The sequence below is a fragment of the Phacochoerus africanus genome, chromosome 2, assembly GCF_016906955.1.
Source record: "Phacochoerus africanus isolate WHEZ1 chromosome 2, ROS_Pafr_v1, whole genome shotgun sequence".
NCBI lineage: Eukaryota > Metazoa > Chordata > Mammalia > Artiodactyla > Suidae > Phacochoerus > Phacochoerus africanus.
Window position 1 is genome coordinate 121,699,833 of NC_062545.1, and position 18,999 is coordinate 121,718,831.

Genomic DNA, 18,999 nt, shown 5'->3' on the forward strand with positions numbered 1-18,999 from the left:
TCTTAGGAAAAGACTGATGAAAAACAGTGATTACCATACCTATTCCAAACTGTCTTTACTAAATTCATAAAAATAAGGAGAAAGCACTATGTATAATTCCATCAGAATGAAAGGCTCACAGTCAGAGCTATATCTGATTAAATACTGCTGCACTTTTACACTTATTTAAACTGATTTCTAGATACTATAAAGATAACTTTTATATTAACAATGAAAACAAAAGGTTAATTTCTATCCATGCCACAAAAGTACTATCTGTCCTTTGTAAATAATCCATTAAGAATCTCTTTCAATAACCAAGGAACTGCTAGTATCAAATATTAAATTGCAGCAACTAATCAAGCACTACTTTCACCTTTCCTCTCAACAAATGTCATAAAATTCCACCTGCAGGAAATACGATATCCTTTTAAAATGCAATTTAAGAAGCCCTTACTTTTTCAGAAAAACTGTGTCTCCTCTATGAGAGTGAGAATTATAATGTGGACAGAAGCATTTTAGCCTATCATTTAAAAAAATACAGTGTATAAAAAAAAAGGGCCACGTAGCAGTCCGTGGGCAGGATGAGTCATCATCCAACTCAAAACTTGCAGCACTTCTAAGCTTCCTCCTACCCGACCCTATCCCCTTCAGCAATGTACCCTGAGTCAGCAAACCTTACTATTTTGTCAGTTATGAATTCTCACGATGCTTAAATGAACTTATGCAAATGCTGTAACACTTTTAGTACTAACACTTGTCATTAAAACATGTACTTTTTCTGGTGCAAAATTAACTGATCTTCAAATCAATCTTCTCTGGATTCTTAGTCACAGAAAGTAGCAACCACTTTTAATCCTCTTTTGCAAATAACTGAACTGCAAAATACGGTCGTATTTACATTTTTCATAAATAATTGTCCATCTCCCAGAGCTTTTTTCTGAATAGTAATAATGTAATTAAAACACGTCCTGCTCAAATCTGGCATTTTTTTCTACATGACTGCAATTACGGAATTTAGGACATCAATAAGCAATTTTACAAGTTTCACTGGGCAATTCTTATTAAGTGATGTAACACATATATGTGAAAGGACTTTACACTGTGGCACACAGCAAGCCCTTTGTAAACATGTTGGAACAACTACTCGTTAAAGAAATGTAAAGTTTCTCTCACCCAATTAAAAATTATATTTCAAACATAAGAATCTAACTTTTCTAAGAAGAAACTCTAAAAGCAGTTTCCTTTCAAGGCCCAGCCCTGTTTGAGCCCTTCATTCTTCGAGTCAGATTACTTTTTCGAACTCAGTTTCCAACAATGAAAAGAGAGAATACGTCCAATCAGAACTTAAAAAGAACAAGACTAGAATAACCAAGCAATCAGAAAACTATTCGGAAGCTACTTTCGCTCCATTGTGTCCCCTGTTAATGTTTCTTTCCCTTGATAAATCACCTTGTACCTGGAAAAAGTTAATACTAAGTCTTACGGGGGCGGGGGGGGGCATTTTCAGCAATGAAGCAAAGAACATGAATTTTGCTGCAAATGTAGTAGTCTTCTCATTCCACCTCACCAGTTTCCCTTTACTGGACTTTCCCGAAAGAGCAAGCAAAAGAAAAAATAAAGCAGGAATCAGAAAGCTCCTGTCTCAGAGCGCTCCCACATAACACCTGAACCAGTACGGTCTAACTAAGCCAAGGAACAAAAGGCAGCCAAACAATTTCAACGCACCTCACCAAGTCAGAGAAAAAAATGCACAGAGAAGCGAGGAGGCCCCTTTTTAGTGAAGTGACAAAATAAGTTTTCATTTGGGGACCTTCACAGACCACCACCGCTCCACGTCCCGAACGCAGCTCAGGCAAGGCTGTAGTAGAAAGGGGAGGAAATTAGGAATTCCGATTCGGACCAGTTTTTCTATACCTCCTTTCCGGTGAGACTCAACTTGGGCAGAGGGTGTCACGGCTCTGAGCCCAGCCGGGTGAGCGGTGCGCGCTACGCAATGTGCCGAGCGCACTGGAGACTTTGCCCGGCCGGAGTCAGCTGAGGCCGAGTCACCGGAGTGGGATGGGGGAGGAGACGCGGGAGCATTTCGAAAGGCAGCGTGCCAGGAAGGCGAGACTCCGCGCCACCTCACGCTTCCCGGGCGGGCCGCCCCTCCCAGCCACCGCCCCGCGCCCAGGCCGGCCGAGCTTCGAACCCGCGGAGCCGAGCGCGGGCAGAGAGGCAGCAGCCTGCCACCCGGGCCCCCGGGAGGACAGGCGGGCGAGGCCCGGCCCGGCCTGGCCCGGCGACTGCCGAGGGGCGTGCCGGATGGGAGGGGCACGCCGGCCACTCTGCCGGCCCCACGCGGGGACCCCGGCCCGCCGCCACCGGCCCGCGAGGGAACGCGCCGGTCAGGCCCAAGCAAGCGAGCGGCGGGCGGGCCGGAGACGGAACAAAAGCGCCTTTGTTGAGAGGCGGCCGCCGGAGGGTCACACACAATGGAGGAGGGAGCCGGCGCCGCCGCCGCCGCCGCCGGGCCCGCCGCGGCGCCCTCCCGAGCCGCCCCCCCGGCGCGCCCCGCACACGTACACATATATACTCACGGGACTTCTCCGACTCATCGAGGGAGTGCGGGGCCCACGGACAGCCCCCAGTGTCGGCTCAGGTCTCCAGCTGTGCTGGCGGCAGCGGCGTCTCCGAGGTTCTCGCTTTGCCGCAGTCGCCGCCATGTAACCCCGACCCGCGAGAGAGGGCGAGGAAGAGGGGGCGGGGCCTCCTGGAACCACGCCCCCTCACGTCACAGGCTCACTCCATGGGTTCCCCCGCCCCCGCCGGGCCCAGCGCTCCGGCACGCGCCGGAATTTCCAACGCCCGTGACCGAGCCCAGCGCGCCGCGGGGGCGGCAGGAGAGGCACAAGGGTTTGTCAGCCGCCTCCGGTGGGCTGGGCCGGGCCAAGGGTCTCACCGGGTAGTGAACGGACCGGCCTTTAGCGCTCTGCTACTTGCCTCAGCGTTAGACCACAGAGTGACCAAACTCTTGGCGAGCGTTTACTGTGCACCTACTACGTGCGAGGCACTAGGCAAGCTAGAGAAATAGGCCTTCGTCCCCATCCCTGGAGAACTAGAAGGCTGGACCTGAAGATGGATAGGTTACAAGGCAACAGCGGATGAACAAAGCAAACGCGTTAAAAGTCAGGTGCTAAAGAGAGCCTATAAGTGAGGTTGCCGTTTGCGATTTTTTTCAGCTAAATTAGGAGCCCATATAACCAGAGGAAGTGAGGGAGTAGCTGTTCCTGCGGAGGGGATAGGGAGGAGGAGAGCACCTGGCTTGTTACAGCAACTGGACCCAGGCCTGCTTCAGGGAAGCGTAAAATTTGGGCAGGGGTGTACCGTAAGTTAAGTGGGAATCGTAGATTCGTGATTTCTTGGGCCCGCTTGGACGAAAAACAAGCTTATTTTATTTATCATGACTTATTGACTTGGAGGTTTTCCAGTGTTTATGTGAAATTTATGTAGGTATTCATAAAATTAGAGACGCAGGTCAACATACTTTTTCAGTGACCTAATCACCATTCCTGATGAGAACCAATCCTTTGGCAGCCCTGTATCCATTATTATGTGCATCTTCAAGTTTTAAGCATTGAGACAAAAGCCACTTCAAAGATCAAACAGTGGCTTGAAGTTAAGAAGTTGGCAGGGAGCTTGAATTTTTTATATTAAAACAATACCAGCTGAACACCAGGTGTGAAGAAGACTTGGTCAGTAGATAAAACCAAGAGAAAGAGATTTTTTTATTTGTGGATGCAGCCTTTCTGCAAGTCCTTCCCTGAGACCACTATCATTCCTGCTGTCACTGCTCTAGGCTCCCCTGAGATTCCAAAGATACCTTTCCTCCCCCGTCCATCAATGTTTGATCACCAGAAGAGAGGTGGAGAATAAATACAAGCACTGTATCTTCCCTCAAGGAGGTTATTATTATGTCAGCTCCTGAGACCACCTAAATGACCTGTTGATCAAGCAAAGCCAAGTTTATTGCTTATAGGAGTAAGAGAGCCCACTGTGTTGACAGAGACTTATGTAGCATCTCAAAGAGGGAGGTCAAGAGTAGGATAGCTGTGGAGTTCTCGTCGTGGTATAGTGGTTAACGAATCCGACTAGAAACCATGAGGTTGCGGGTTCGATCCCTGCCCTTGCTCAGTGGGTTAACGATCTGGCATTGCCGTGAGCTGTGGTGTAGGCCGCAGATGCGGCTCAGATCCCGTGTTGCTGTGGCTCTGGCGTAGGCCAGAGGCTACAGCTCCAATTAGACCCCTAGCCTGGGAACCTCCATATGCCACGGGAGTGGCCCAAAAAATAGCAAAAAGACAAAAAAAAAAAAAAAAGAATTTCCTGGAATTAAAGTCATGTTTATGCAGATTCTAGAGTTGCATAAACTTTTTCAGTGACCTAATCACTATGGTAATATGGTTGATTTTAGTTCTTAATCCTATTGTGTGGCTGCAAATAAAGTCATGGTAATATAGTTGATTTTTGTTCTTAATCCTATTGTGTGGCTGCAAATAGTTCTAAGTAGTTTTTCAAACATCCATGTAGTGAAATCATTTTGATGGATTATGATCTGCATTTTTTTTCTTAATGAGATGGAGTAAAAAAAATAGCATCACCTAAAACAAAGGATAAACATTATTTTGTGAAAGTTTTAGTTATTTATCACATTCCAACAAATCTAAGATGTTATCGATTATGACATACCATTGTTTTATGTACTGTTGAAGATTAAGTGATGGAGTTCCTGCAGTGGTGCAGTGGGTTAAGGAGCTGACGTGGTATAGGTCACAGTTGTGGTTCAGATTAGATCCTTGGCCCAGGAACTTCCACAGGCCACAGTGTGGCCAAAAAAGAAAGCAGAAAGTATCAAAATAATGATACTGTATTGTTATATCTCTGAGACATTAAAATGGAAGAGGTATTTTTTAAAATTGGTCAACTATAAGGTATGTATAAATGTGCCATTTGGATCACAATGGCACTGATTATTGCTTGCTATTGCTATGAACTATGCTATTGTTAAAAGGGTTTGAAAGCTACTGTTATAGTGGAAGAATGCAGGAAAGGAGCAGATAAATACACCATAAGGCAATATGGGATGAGTGCTTCATGAGTAGAAATGCAAAATTACCTGTTTTTTATTGGAGGAAACAATTGATAAGGACTGAGGACATCAGGAAAATTTGAACCAGAGGACAAAGTACTTGAGCTGGGCTTGATTCCATCAGAAAGTGTGAAGAAAAAGACATTTTGGGATGGGAGGGCAGAAAGTACAAAGGCATGAATGTGCCGGGCACACTTTGGAAAATAGGAGAAGTCTGACAGGCCTGGAGGGATGAAGGCAAGTTAGCACCAGATTGAGAAGGCCTTGATTAGATGCCAAAACTTTTGGATTTATGCTAAAGGCAAGAGAGGAATTTAGATGATTCAACTAGTATTTTAGAACGATGATTCTGCTATGAATGGGAAGGATAGATTAGATGAGCAAGAGGTTGGTGACAGGCAGAGGGCAGGAGGATCCACTGTTTGTTTTTTTTTCTTTTTCTGCTCTGCATCCAGTCTGCCTTAGTCTGGTGTCCTTTAAGGAGCCACCCTGTCCCGTGTAAGTCAGAATTCTGTTACAGTGACAGAAAATTCAATACAAATTTTGGTTTAATTTGGTTTAATTTAACATGAGAGAATGTGTCTCTATTGGGCACAGGAAGGGGATAACAATACAAGTGATTTTTTTTCTTTTTTTTTTTCTTTTTTGCTTTATAGGGCTGCACTCTCCGCATATGGAGGTTCCCAGGTTGGGGGTCCAATCGGAGCTGCATCTGCTGGCCTATGCCACAGCCACAGCAACATCAGATCCGAGCTGTGTCTGTGACCTACACCACAACTCATGGCAACGCCGGCTCCTTAACCCACTGAGGGAGGCCAGGAATCGAACCCACAATCTCGTAGTTCCTAGTCAGATTCATTTCCGCTTCGCCATGACGGGAACTCCACAAGTGATATTTTTGGGGCCAAATCAACTGGACTTGATGAACGCTTAGAGGAGCAAGGGGTAAGTCTTGAGTTACCCTGGTGCTCCCATTTTGCCTGTTTGAGTTTAAATTCCCTCATTAAGCTACATGTTTTATCTTTCTCCAATTTGATTACCATCTTCCTAGGAAAATAAACTGTCCACATCCTCATTTGCAAGATGAAGGGTAAAGTAGATTTTAGAAATACAGACCACTAAGTTTGATGTCAAATTTTGGAAATTTTCTAATATAAATCATTGAACACAGTGTGTCGGGGAAATTTTACAGTTAATAGGAGTCATCATGGATTCTTTTAAGTAAATCATGACAAAGAAATACCACTTCCTTTCTTTTTTCTTTTTTTTTTTTTTAATCTTTTCTAGGGCCGCTCCCACGGCGTATGGAGTTCCCAGGCCAGGGGTCGAATTGGAGCTGTAGCCACCGGCCTACGCCAGAGCCACAGCAACGCGGGATCTGAGCCGCATCTGCGGCCTACACCACAGCTCACGGCAACACCAGATCGTTAACCCACTGAGCGAGGCCAGGGATTGAACCCACAACCTCATGGTTCAAAGTCAGATTCGTTAACCACTACACCACGACAGGAACTCCACCCACTTCCATTCTTGACAGGATCATTACTAAACAAAGATGTTGGTCATTTCAAAAAGTCAAGACAGGAGTTCCCGTCGTGGCGCAGTGGAAACAAATCCGACTAGGAACCATGAGGTTGAGGGTTTGATCCCTGGCCTTGCTTGGTGGATTAAGGATCCGGTATTGCCATGAGCTGTGGAATAGGTCACAGACGAGGCTCGGATCCCAAATTGCTGTGGGCTCTGGCGTAGGCCGGCAGCTACAGCTCCAATTGGACCCCTAGCCTGGGAACCTTCATATGCCACAGGTGTGGCCCTAAAAAGACAAGAGACAAAAAAAAAGTCAAGACACTTTTGTGGATAAGTATGAGAAACATGGGTTTAGATCATTGCAGAGAAAGTTTGATTCAAAGAGTGCTGATTACTGGAGTGACATTAATCTTGAGGCCTCAAGTTCTTAGGACAAAACAATAAGATTTATCCTCCTTTATTCAGACCTAAGTAATCTTTGTATTGATGTTTTGAGTTAAGATATCAAATTTGAAAGATATACAGAGCCCATATCAGAATATGATGACAGAATAGTTAATCAAAATAATTTTTAGGAAAATAGATAACATTTTGCTGCAGTAAATATAAAGTATGGTATCTTTATTCAGAAAAATCATTTGAAAGAGGCTGGGATTTGGGAGACTTGATTTGACCTGATAATGTGACAATAAGTTACATTATCATTCAGTGTGAGCCTTCGCCAAAAAACTAACAAAATTTAAACTGTGTTAATGCAAAACAGTGTTTAAGTCACAGGGGTACCAGACCTGTGCTATTTAGCTCAGGATTTCTGAACTTATGTGTTCAAATATAGATACCACATGAAAAGAGCTACCTGTGCATAGCAAATCAGAATTCATTAAGCAGAGACACCCGGGAAGAGTGTAGAAACCATTTTTTCTCTTAAGATGAGGGAATTGGGTCTGCTTAACCTGCAGAAAAGCAATTTGCTAAAGGGTTGTTATGCAGAGAAGAGAGTAGATTTATTCCACGTCATGCTGGAGACCATCAGGAGGGCTGTTACTGAGAGGAAGATTTTGGCTCACGGTAAGAAAGGACAGTTTGGGATATTGGAACTGAACCACGGTGGACAGGACCTCCTGGTGAAGTGAGCTCTACATCACTGGAAGCATTCAATCAGAAAACAGTGGCCACCTGTCAGGGCTGCTATAAAAGGAATTGCTGGGGGGAGGAGGGGCCTGCAGAGATGTGATAACATCCAAGGTCTTCCTCTAACTTGAAGCTTCTATATGTCAGTGTTTATTCTCTGAACTTAAAATGATTGCTTTCCTAGACATAGTTTCTAAAAGAATACATTATAATTTGATTTATAAACAAAACAACTTCCACTGAAGAAATTCATTGCCAAGTACAATTGATTCTTGTTGTTTGTGGTAGTTGTATTCTGTAAGGTCACTTTGAATACTGAATTAGTGACTGCTGAACCATTGCTTCTAAAGGAAATACAGAATTAGTTTCCAACCAGTCAATACATAACCTTGTTTTATGTGTGTTTCTATTTAAAGACACCTTATTTAATGTATTTTGTTAATTCATTAGCATCAAACTATGGCCAATAGCACTATAACTCATGCTGAATGAAGCTTACTTAACTTTTCTCCAAAAGGCATTATCACAACTTTCTTATGCCTAGGGACACTAGCCAGCATATCAATACTATGCTTGGGAGCCATTTTAAACAGCTAAATCACCAACAAAAACAGCAAAAATGCAAAAAACATGATGCTAAATATACCACAAAAAGAACATTTGTTCATAGTATGAGAGTCGAAACAAGAAGGCAAAGTATCCCTTCTTCAACCTCAGTGGGAATGTATACAAAGGTGACAATTTTTTCACCACTCTGTGTGTCCAAAAATGATTGAAAATGCTGTATTGATTTAGGAATTACAAATAAATTTCAGCAAGTAGGCAAATTCATAATTTGCAAATAATAAGGACTGACTAATTAAAGATTATGAAGATAATATTTTTAGACATAACCCATTGAAGCTGTGTGTAAAGTTCAATGAGAGGCAGATCACAGTAATTTTTTTGAAGTGAGAAACAACTGTAAATGAAAATCAACAATCCTATATTTAACTTGATGGGGCAACAAAGAGCTTACCCCTCAGCAGAATGGTAATAGCATTTATTAAGTCACCTATTTCAGGTAGACATTTTATAAGCATTATATCATTCTCTTAGGCTATGGTAAATAGGATTTTGTAGAAAAGCTTCAGTAAACTATTTAAAATTTTTATACAAAACCTGACTTTCCTTGTAACAAAATCTCTGAAACAATCTATACACTTACTTTTTGAATAATGGTTATAAAATTATACTCTTAAATGTACTGGGAAATACCTATTGGGGTAATTTTATAAGAACAATAAATAATCAAAGGAACCTCCTTGCAGTTTATCTACTTTGGAAGTCAGTATTTTCTGGAAGACAGGTAAATTTGCAGAAATCGTAGAATTAAACTACTAACATAATAATCGTAGTAGTTCCCATTGTGGCTCAGCAATAATGAACCTGACTAGTATCCATTGGGATGCATGTTAGATCCCTGGTTTGGCTCAGTGGGTTAAAGATCTGGCATTGCTGTGAGCTGTAGTGTAGGTCACAGACATGGCTCGAATCTGGCATTGCTGTGGCTGTCTCATTGGATGGCAGCTATAGCTCAGATTCCACTAGCTGGAAACTTCCGTATGCTGTGGGTGTGGCCCTAAAAAGACAAAATAATAATAACTGTAGCCTACACCTCTCCCCCGACACACACACTCTTCAACAGGAGCATACAGATGGTGACATTCGGCTTTAGGGAAAATTGGTCCAAAGGATTTTCTTATTTGCACTCTATCCATCTTCCTCCTATCCCTAGAGCCCTGTTAGTGTGAGAACAGAGTTCTGGAGATAGTCTGTATTTTAGAAACTTGAACTCTTGAGACCACAAAGACTTCTATAACTAGCCTCAATTTCTTTTTTTTTTTTTTCTTTTTTTAAAGGGCTGAACCTGTGACATATGGAAGTTCCCGGGCTAGGGGTCAAATCGGGGCTGTAGCCATTGGCCTACACCACAGCTCACAGCAACGCCAGATCTTTAACCCACTGAGCGAGGCCAGGGATCAAACCCACATCCTCGTGGACACTAGTTGGGTTCATTACCACTGAACGACAACAGGAACTCCTAACTATCCATAATTTTTTAGAACAACCTGGGCCTCTGCCACATGGCCAATGCAAATAAAAGTAAGATTAGACAAGGTGTCCTTCAGCCCATCCACAGAGTGATAAATATTTTTAATTCTGGGAACAAAGCAGCTTTCAGTACACAAGGTCATTTCCCCTCCTTTTTGCACTGCAAAATAATCAAGCTATCTGTTGAAGCTAATCACTATCTGTAACTCTAAACTTGTGCTGAAGATGTGTTTACATTTGTCATTATAAGTGCTCAAGTTATCAGCTAGTAGAGGATATGATTTAGTAGGTCTCACTTCCACTATCCCATATCCTTCTATTTGACATATTTTGCCAGCTGGTAGTTACCACCACTGATACCCATTTCTAGAGTCTTGACCGACACCTTCACTGTTTCTAGCAGTACCCTATGTGTGATGTTCTGAAGGGAAGTGGCCAAGCCCTCAAGAGGCTCTATCTCAGTGAATTCTCATCCCAGTCAACCATAGGTCTCCCTGCTTTGCAGCCCACCTTACCCCATACCCAGGGCATTTTGCAGGACCCCATGCTCAAAAAGACCTCATACTTGGTTTTTAATACTCTGGTATTGCCATCTTGAAATTCCTAATGTGTTTACCTTTGAACTCGCATTTTGTAGTGAGGTTGGATAGAACAATGGAGCATGCATGTGAACAGGTGATAGACGCAGCGCCTGTCCATTGTTCCTTGCCACCCATTCACATAAGCTTTCTCACTGCCCCAGGAGCACAGAATCCTGGTGGACACACAATGCATTGGAGTTCAGTGAAACAAAGCAAGTGCAAAGTGTGTTATGTCTACACATATCTCTGAGAAGTCATGCTTTCTATTAGAAGCAGAACTTGCTTAAAACACAGGAAGAAGGCAATGGTGTTCTAACAAAAAGATCAAGGAACCCTATTACATCCTTTCTTATGTTACTTCCCTGAATTAGCCAACTGCCTCTGCTGAAAACATTTTCTTTCCAGCCCTTTCTTACTCCTCAGTAAATCAAAGGTATAGAGTGTTGGTAGAATGTGTATATATCAAGAAGGGTTAAGTTAGTTTTCTGAAGTGTTTTGCACTGCTCTGGTGATAACAAAATATACATGCATGTGAGAGCTGCAACACAGAAATTGTGTCATTTTGGTTATTTCATGTAGGAGTTAAATGCTCTTATATTTGTATTTCAAACCAGCGTTGTACAATATAAAAATTCATTTTAAAATTCATGCTGAGGAGTTCCCACTGTGGCTCAGCAGGTTACAAACCCAACTAGTATCCATGAGAATGTCTTCAATCCCTGGCCTTGCTCAGTGGATTAAGGATCTGGTGTTGCCATGAACTGTGGTGAAAGTTGCAGACTCAGCATGGATCCCACGTTGTTGTGGTGTAGGACAGCAGCTGCAGCTCCGATTTGACCCCAGCCTGGGAACTTCAATATACTGCAGGTGCTGCCCTAAAAAGCAAAAAAATAAAAAATAAATAAATAAATAAAATTCATGCTGACAACTTAAAATTTTCATTTTTCCTTACTTAGAATGATATTAGTTATAATTATTGACTATCTAAACACCATGACAAGTCAAGAGAGACCAGAAGAAAAGAAAAAGTCTTTGTATTTTTGTACCTTTAGTGCCCTCCATTCTTTCCCCTACTTTCTGAACAAGAGGCCTCAGAAATTATGTAGCCAGCTTTGAACCCTCCACCCCTCAAAAGAGTCCCAACAGCCCTACTCAGGAGAAGGGGGTCTAGGAAAGACTCCATGCCTTCCCCCACCTGCTTCACTGACAGGGTCAGGGTGGGAGTGGTGAGCGTAGCTCCACCTCGTGGATAAGGTGTCCCCAGGCTGAGGGCCCCCAGTGGCCTGCATGCAGGAGCTGTGTTTCCTGTAGTAAACACACTGGCTTCTAATCAGATAGGTAGGAACTGAGGGAGGAAGGAAGTCCTTGTTCCGCTCCTGGGGCACATTTTCCCATGGAAACAGTGTCATGGGTCACAGTTCTCATCCTCTCATAGTTGAGCTGCTTGAGGACTTAAATGGGCTTTTAAGAGCTGGCCTGAGAACCTAACCAGTATTTATCACATTGTTTCTCTGGGGAAAATGCATTTTCAGTTTCAAACAACCAAATTAGAAGTTAGCTTTGGGGAACATAACTGTCATATAGGGACTGTGTACTTTCCTAGCTCAGAAGAAATGCTGAAACCACAGAGAAGACTGGCGTTTGTAAGACCCAGATAAACCTTACTGAGAAGGTTATTAATACTAACAATTTCACTTTATCTTCTGGGAGAGTCCAGTCCTTCAGATTTGCAACTTGAAAAACCTGATTGCAAGTTCACTGGGGTTGATGGGTCTCTGGCAATAAACACATACCAACCAAACCCAACTGGCATCTGTAAACCAGATGCCAATCTATTAAGAATACAAGAAAAGTTGTGCTGAGTTGGACTAAAGATTCACTCCGTCTGGTATTCTGTGACAATGATAGTGAACTTCTATTTTTTATTCACTTTAAATGCTAGTGTTGACCATATTGTCTGACTATAGTCAATAAAATGTTTGTTGAAAATGAAGTGTTTTTGAATATTGTAATTGCTCTCTATAACATATATTTCAGAAAGGTTAATAAGGATTTCCTCCCAATATCCACTCACTCAATCCTATTTTTAAAGCAACTTTCTTCTTAGGTTAGGGAATCTATTTGATTGTTTTAGTTGTCCTTTTTCTATGACCTGGTGTATTGACTAGGCTCTTTTTTAAGGTTTCAGGGCTGAATTAGATGCCTGATTCCGGGTATGGCTTCATTACCATTTTGTCGATTGTAGGACAAAACAGGGCTTTCAGTTTTGTTTTTGACATGCTTAGCAAGGAGGACTAGCCTTTTATTGTTATATGACTTTAGGAAAGAGTCAACAGTTAAGTCATGGTTCTCTTTCTTAAAATAAAACATAGCTCCAGGTTCATCTTCTTTTAAGTATCCTTCAGACTAACGATATGAAATACATTATCCAAAATCAGTACAGAATGAAACTCATTGGCCATATTTCTGTCCACTTACATAGCTTTGTGCAATGTATTCTCTCTTCAATTTAAATCAATCTGCTTGGTGTTTACTACCCTTGAGAGCTTAAGGACGTCTCAGCCTAGTGACTTTTCTTATATGATCCCACTTTCAAAAAGTCAATGAAAATTTTAAATAAGACCAGGTCCCCTAGCAGTAATCTTTGAAGACTCCACTCTGAAATCAGAAAAATCCATCTGGAATTCTGGCACCAACCATAGTCAGCAGACCTGGGTACTTGGCCCAGTTATGCCACTTATTAGTTGTTTAGAGTCCAGGCAGGTCATTTAATCTTATCATTAAAAATGCCTCACCTCCCTTGCAGGGCTGTTCCAAGGATTTCATGAGATAATGTGTGTGAAAGCACTCTGAAAATCTTAAATGACTGTATAAATAAGGGGTGCTATTAATATCTCCATCCAGAAGCTTGCCTGTTTAAAGCATGGTTTCCTGAAGTTAAGCCAGCTCTCCTTTCATTCAATTCATTCCACAGATTTTTTTTTTCCTGGCCACAGCTCGCAGTGGCTTGATGTGGGATCTCACTTCCCCGACCAGGGATTGAACCTGGGCCCAACGCTGTGAAAGTACTGGATCCTTACCACCAGGCCACTGAGGAACTCCTCACAGATATTCTTTAAGTGCCTACTTTACCCACAATAGAATTTTCTCCCCACTTTCTGAGTGATTTAGTTCAGTAGGGCTTTTTCTTCAAGATTTAACATGTAAATTGGTTTTGTTTTTTTTTTTTTAAAAAAAACCCTCTTTTAAAAAATGTAGCATTCACTGTTTCCATGCTTATTTATCCCTCAAAGAAAAGTGGTCAAATAGTGAGCATGAGACAGGCCATAGCATGCTGCAAAGGTGGAAGGAAGGCCAGAAGAGTCTCTGCCTGCAAGTCCCATGGAAAGCAAGAATGCCTTCTACACAGCCCAAGAGAGACAAAGGGAAAGGCCAGACAGGGTACAGTGAGAAAGGGATGGGGAGGAACTGTATGTAACCTCTCAGATTCCAGCAATCAGTATTATATGAAATAGGTTTACTTACGCGAAAGCAGTTTAAGGCAGTCTCCTTTAATTTAGCTGGTGGTCCATTCAGCAAAGAAAAATTTCTTCCAGTTTTAGAAGCTTCTGAAGGTTTATAAATACTGTTTCCAAAGGAACAATAAAAGGCAAGTGATTCTTGGGGAAGAGGGGAAAAACAGATTTTAAAAATGACTTAGCTGTATAGCAGGTTATGAAGAAGGGAAAAGGAAGAGATTAAAACAATTCTTTCCCTCCTCCCTCTGTGACTCAGAGATTAATTTTAAAACTAATCTTCATCCCAGTATGGGAAGCTGAGCAAAGACTCACATCTTCACATTCCAAATTCCACAATGGCCTTGGGTAGGAAAGGAACAAAAGGAAAAGGGAGGAATGAAACAGTAAACTCTTACAGATAATCACGGAAAGACTTACCTACTCAGAAGAGGTGAGGTGAAATTAAAGGCAGGTCTAGCTGTGATGAAATAGGCACTTTCTATTGTTGCCCTATTAAGAAGTATGTTATATCAGCAAGGATGAAGCCTCAACTTGCCTTTTCATTCTTACCTCCCACTAACTCATCTGGTGATCCATGTTTTACTCATTCAAATGAATATTCACCTTTCAACACCATTTCCTTTCCTTTGTGTCAGCAACAGAAACCTCTTTTCTAGACGTTTCCTTAGTCGCATTTCATTTCTGTTTTTCTTTTGTTTTTGTTTTTGTTTTCATTTTTAGAGCTGCATCCACGCCACTTGGAAGTTCCCAGGCTAGGTTACAAAAATCAGAGCTGCAGCTGCCGGCCTACACTACAGCCACAGCAATGCCACATCCAAGCCGTGTCTGTGACCTACACCACAGCTCACAGCAATGCTGGATCCTTGTATAACCCACTGAACAAGGCCAGGGATTGAACCCACATCCTCATGGGTACTAGCTGGGTTCCAAACCTGTTGAGCCACAACAGGAACTCTTATGTTCATTTTTTTAAAGTTTTTTTTTTTTAAGGGTATTTCAAACTTATAGGCATGTTGCACACATAGCACAATGAACCCTTTTTTATGTGTATGGTCTTTTAAGGCTGCACTGGCGGCATATGGAAGTTCCCAGGCTAGGGGTCAAATCAGAGCTGCAGCTGCAGGCCTACACCACAGCCACAGCAACACTACACCCAAGCTGCATCTGTGACTTAGACCACAGCTCACAGCATTGCCAGATACTTAACCCACTCAGCAAGGCTGGGTATTGAATCCTTGTCCTCATGCATACTATTCAGATTCATTACCACTGAGCCACAGTGGGAACTCCTGACCTTTTTTTGTCTTTTTGCCTTTTCTAGGGCCGCTTTCTGTGGCATATGAGGGTTCCCAGGCTAGGGGTCTAATCGGAGCTGTAGCCACTGGCCTACGCCAGAGCCACAGCAACTTGGGATTTGAGCCATGTCTGCAACCTACACCACAGCTCACGGCAACACTGGATCCTAATCCACTGAGCAAGGCCAGGGACCGAACCCACAACTTCATGGTTCCTAGTTGGATTCGTTAACCACTGAGCCACGATGGGAACTCCATCCTGAACTTTTTTTTTACCTGAACAATTTGATAGTAAGTTGCTTGTGTGATATCTGTGGTAGACATTGAGATGCATTGACTGGTTGTCCCCCAAGGAAAGACTTGGAACCCCACTGTGAGACTGGTGGTCGACACACTATCAGCTATCATTCCCTTCAGGGTTTGCCTTGTCTGTAGAGACTCACCTTGTCCAAGGAGATGCCCTTTCCCAGATGGTCCAGATGGCACAAATCCAAGGACTGCTCAAGGAAAGGATAGGGAGGCCTGGCTATCAGCCCTGTGCAGGGCAACTTTGATGGGCATTTCTGCTCAAGACCTCCCAGTAGGGTTCATTGAGCTTACCCAGCCTACACCTCAGATTAGCTTCTCCCCTTTGCCTAATCCTGTTTCCTTCCCCTCTAATCCACAGACATTGCTCCCAAGAACCCTTCCTCATAGTTATCCTGAAGACTAAAGTCTGTCTCAGAGTTTGCTTCCTGGAAAACTGAAACTGCTGTAGTTGGGGCCAGAAAAGAGATTTGAGAAAGCAGATGATAAGATGAGGTTTTGGAGCTGGATCACCACCCAGCTGATAGGAGGACCTCATCACTGGTGATGGATGGAGCACAGATAGCCTCTGGCATAAGGTCCAGGTACTCAAACTTTCACCAGGGGTGACATGAGATAGTATCTAGTAAAAGAGAATGTATTAGTTAGTGCAATATGTGGAGAAAATAGTAACTATAAGGACAGTGGGATTGGGTGGTTATTGCTTAGCTCTATTGAAGCTCTATGAGAAGAAAACTAAAAGGTGAAAGAGTGACTAGCAGGCAACTGAAAGCCAAACGTGAAAGCCAGAGGGTCTCTTTGGTAAAGAGGCTTTCATAGCCTGCAGAGGGAAGGCAGAAAAAGCTGAGGACTAGACCAAACCAAATCATCAATGTGGCCAGGCGCCAAAGGAGGTTAAACTACTAACTAAACTAGGTCTCCTAATCCAAAACAGGGCTGTTGTTGGGAAAAATGAGACCCTGACACATGGGATGGGGACCTCTGAGTTGATGCCCCCAATATCTTATATTTCCAGGCTTCTTTTGATTTTCTGAGCCTGCAGAAGTGAGCCACCCTTTCCTGCTAAGAGTCATACACTCCCCTTGCTTGAGACAATGCCAAGGTCTTTTCCTGCAATAAAATATGTTTCTCCCAGGATGTTCTCCTACTGATTCCCCTGTCCAGTAAATCTGTAACTGATGGTAGGTGGCAGCATTACTCCCTTGGGGACATGCTAGGCCTGGTAAGGGAGGAAAGAAACCATATCCCAAAGGAATAGAAAGATTAACCAGGAGATCCCTGGTGGCCTGGTGGTTAAGGACTGAGCATTGTCACTGCTGTGGCTGGCGTTACTGCTATGGCTGGGATTCAGTCCCTGGCCTGGAAATTTCCACATGCTGCAGGCATGGCAAAAAAAAAAAAAAAAAAAAAAAAATTTAACCAGCATGGATTGCAGGAGATGGGAGAAATACATATGGGACTAGATTCTGAGAATACTTGATTAGGGAGGATAGAACATAAGATTAGATAAAAATTTGGGTACATTCTCCCAAAATACAAGATTTACATTTATCAAAAACCCCAAGAATTGGTGCAAACTTGCTAATAAGATAGCTCCTATAAAACATGGAAAAAGTGATGGCCCATGCTAAGTGACATCAAAATGCCATAAATGTTTTGGCAGATAGTAAAGGAAAGGATTAAAACACTAAGGAAAATTGAAAGTAATAAAATGCCTAGGAGTAAATTTAGTAAGTCAGTTATACTGAAATAAACAAACAAAGTGAATTTGACAAGCTGCATACACTGAAGTCTATAAAACGTTGTTGAAAGAAATTTAAAGAAGCCCTAAATTGGAATTCCTGTTGTGGTTCAGCTGGTTAAGAACCCAACTAGTATCCATTAGTATTGGGTTTGATTCTTGGCCTCTCTCAGTGGATTAAGGATCCAGCATTGCCACAAGCTGGGATGCGTAGTTCACAGATGTAGCTCACATCTGGCCTTGACATGGCTATGGTGTAGGCTGGTGACTGCAGCTCCCATTCAGCCCCTAGCCATGTGTGCAGCTCCCATTCAGCCCCTAGCCATGGGTGTAGCCCTAAAAAGGAATAAAAAAAGGAAGAAGCCCTAAATTAATGAAAAGATATTCCACATTCATTTATTGGAAGACTTAATGTTGTTAAGATGACAATAGTCTCCAAGTTAATGTATAGATTCAGTGTAATCCCTATCAAAATCCCAACTTTAGTCAAAATTAATAAACTGATCCTAAAATTCATATGGAAATGTAACAGACCCTGAATAGTCCAAACAATCTTGAAAAAGACAAAGGTGGAGGATTCAACTCCCAGCTTCAAAACTTAATACAAACCTGCAGTAACCAAATCAGTGTGGTACTGGCATAAAAATAGACTTATAGGTGAAGAGAACAGAGTTGAGGGTTCAGAAAATAAACCTACACATTTATGGGCAGTGGATTTTCAATAAGAATGCAGAAAAAAAAAGTTCTTTGAAGAAAGGATAGTTTTCTCAACAAAAGGTGCTATCCGCATGCAAAAAAAGAATTTGGGCCCTTATATGTGAATCTCATACAACACACAAGATTAATGCAAATGAAATCATAGTCTTAAATGTAAGAGCTAACATTATAAAACTCTTAGAAAAAAAATGTGTAAATTTTGTGACCTCGGATTAGACAATTGTTTCTTTGACATGACACAAAACATGGTCAACCAAACTTGGACTTTATCAAAATTAAAAGCTTTTGTGCTTCAAAGAACATCACAAACAAAGTCAAAAGACAACCTAAAGAATAGAACAAAATATTTGCAAATCATATAGCTGATAATAGTCTAGTATCCAGAATATACATACATATATATATATAAACTTTACCCAATAATAATGAAACAAATAACCCAATTTTAAAATATACAAAAGATTTGAATAGACATTTTTCCAAAGAAGATACACAAATGGACCACAAACATATGAAAATATTTTCAACATCAGTGATCATTATTGAACTCTAAATCAAAACCATAATAAGATACTACTTCACACCAATAGAAGGACTATAATAATAATAAAAATAGGAAGGTTAGGAAGTTCCTGTTGTGGCACAGCAGAAACAAATCCAACTAGTATCCATGAGGATGTGGGTTTGATCCCTGGCCTCACTCACTGGGTCAGGGATTCAGCATTGCCATGAGCTATGGCATAGGCCACAGGTGTGGCTTGGATCTGGCATGGCTGTGGCATAGGTCCTGAAGCTCAATTTGCCCCCTAGCCTTGGAACTTCCAAATGCTGAGGGTTCAGCCCTAAAAAAAGCAACAAAAAAGAAAAGAAATGTTGGTGAGGTTGTGGGGAAATTGGAACCCTTATACATTGCTAGTGGAAAGGAAAAATAGCGAAATAGTAAAAATAGTAAAAACAGTTTGTGAAACAGTGTGACATT

General features: G+C 42.1%; 2 protein-coding genes across 6 annotated transcripts in view; one reads left to right on the top strand and one right to left on the bottom strand.

The window, feature by feature from the left end:
• MAPK6 (mitogen-activated protein kinase 6) overlaps positions 1-13,987 on the bottom strand; it is a 45,893-nt gene extending 31,906 nt beyond the window's left edge. For 2 of the 5 annotated variants that reach the window (XM_047766333.1, XM_047766335.1), the window contains exon 1: positions 2,562-2,720. The gene's annotated coding sequence lies outside the window, so the exon portion shown is untranslated. Of the gene's footprint in view, positions 1-1,707; positions 1,841-1,896; positions 2,034-2,561; positions 2,721-13,968 lie in introns of those variants that run through there. The other 3 variants (XM_047766336.1, XM_047766337.1, XM_047766334.1) reach the window with 3 other exon arrangements.
• Positions 2,041-2,691, top strand: LOC125120754 (basic proline-rich protein-like). The gene has a single exon (XM_047769192.1). It carries the CDS (start codon positions 2,041-2,043, stop codon positions 2,689-2,691), a length of 651 nt encoding a protein of 216 aa, XP_047625148.1.
• Positions 13,988-18,999: the final 5,012 nt, after the last annotated feature.

What these genes read in the sequence shown, in the direction of transcription:
- LOC125120754 (XM_047769192.1), top strand. Translation starts at nt 2,041, where the DNA reads ATGGGGGAGGAGACGCGGGAGCATTTCGAAAGGCAGCGTGCCAGGAAG.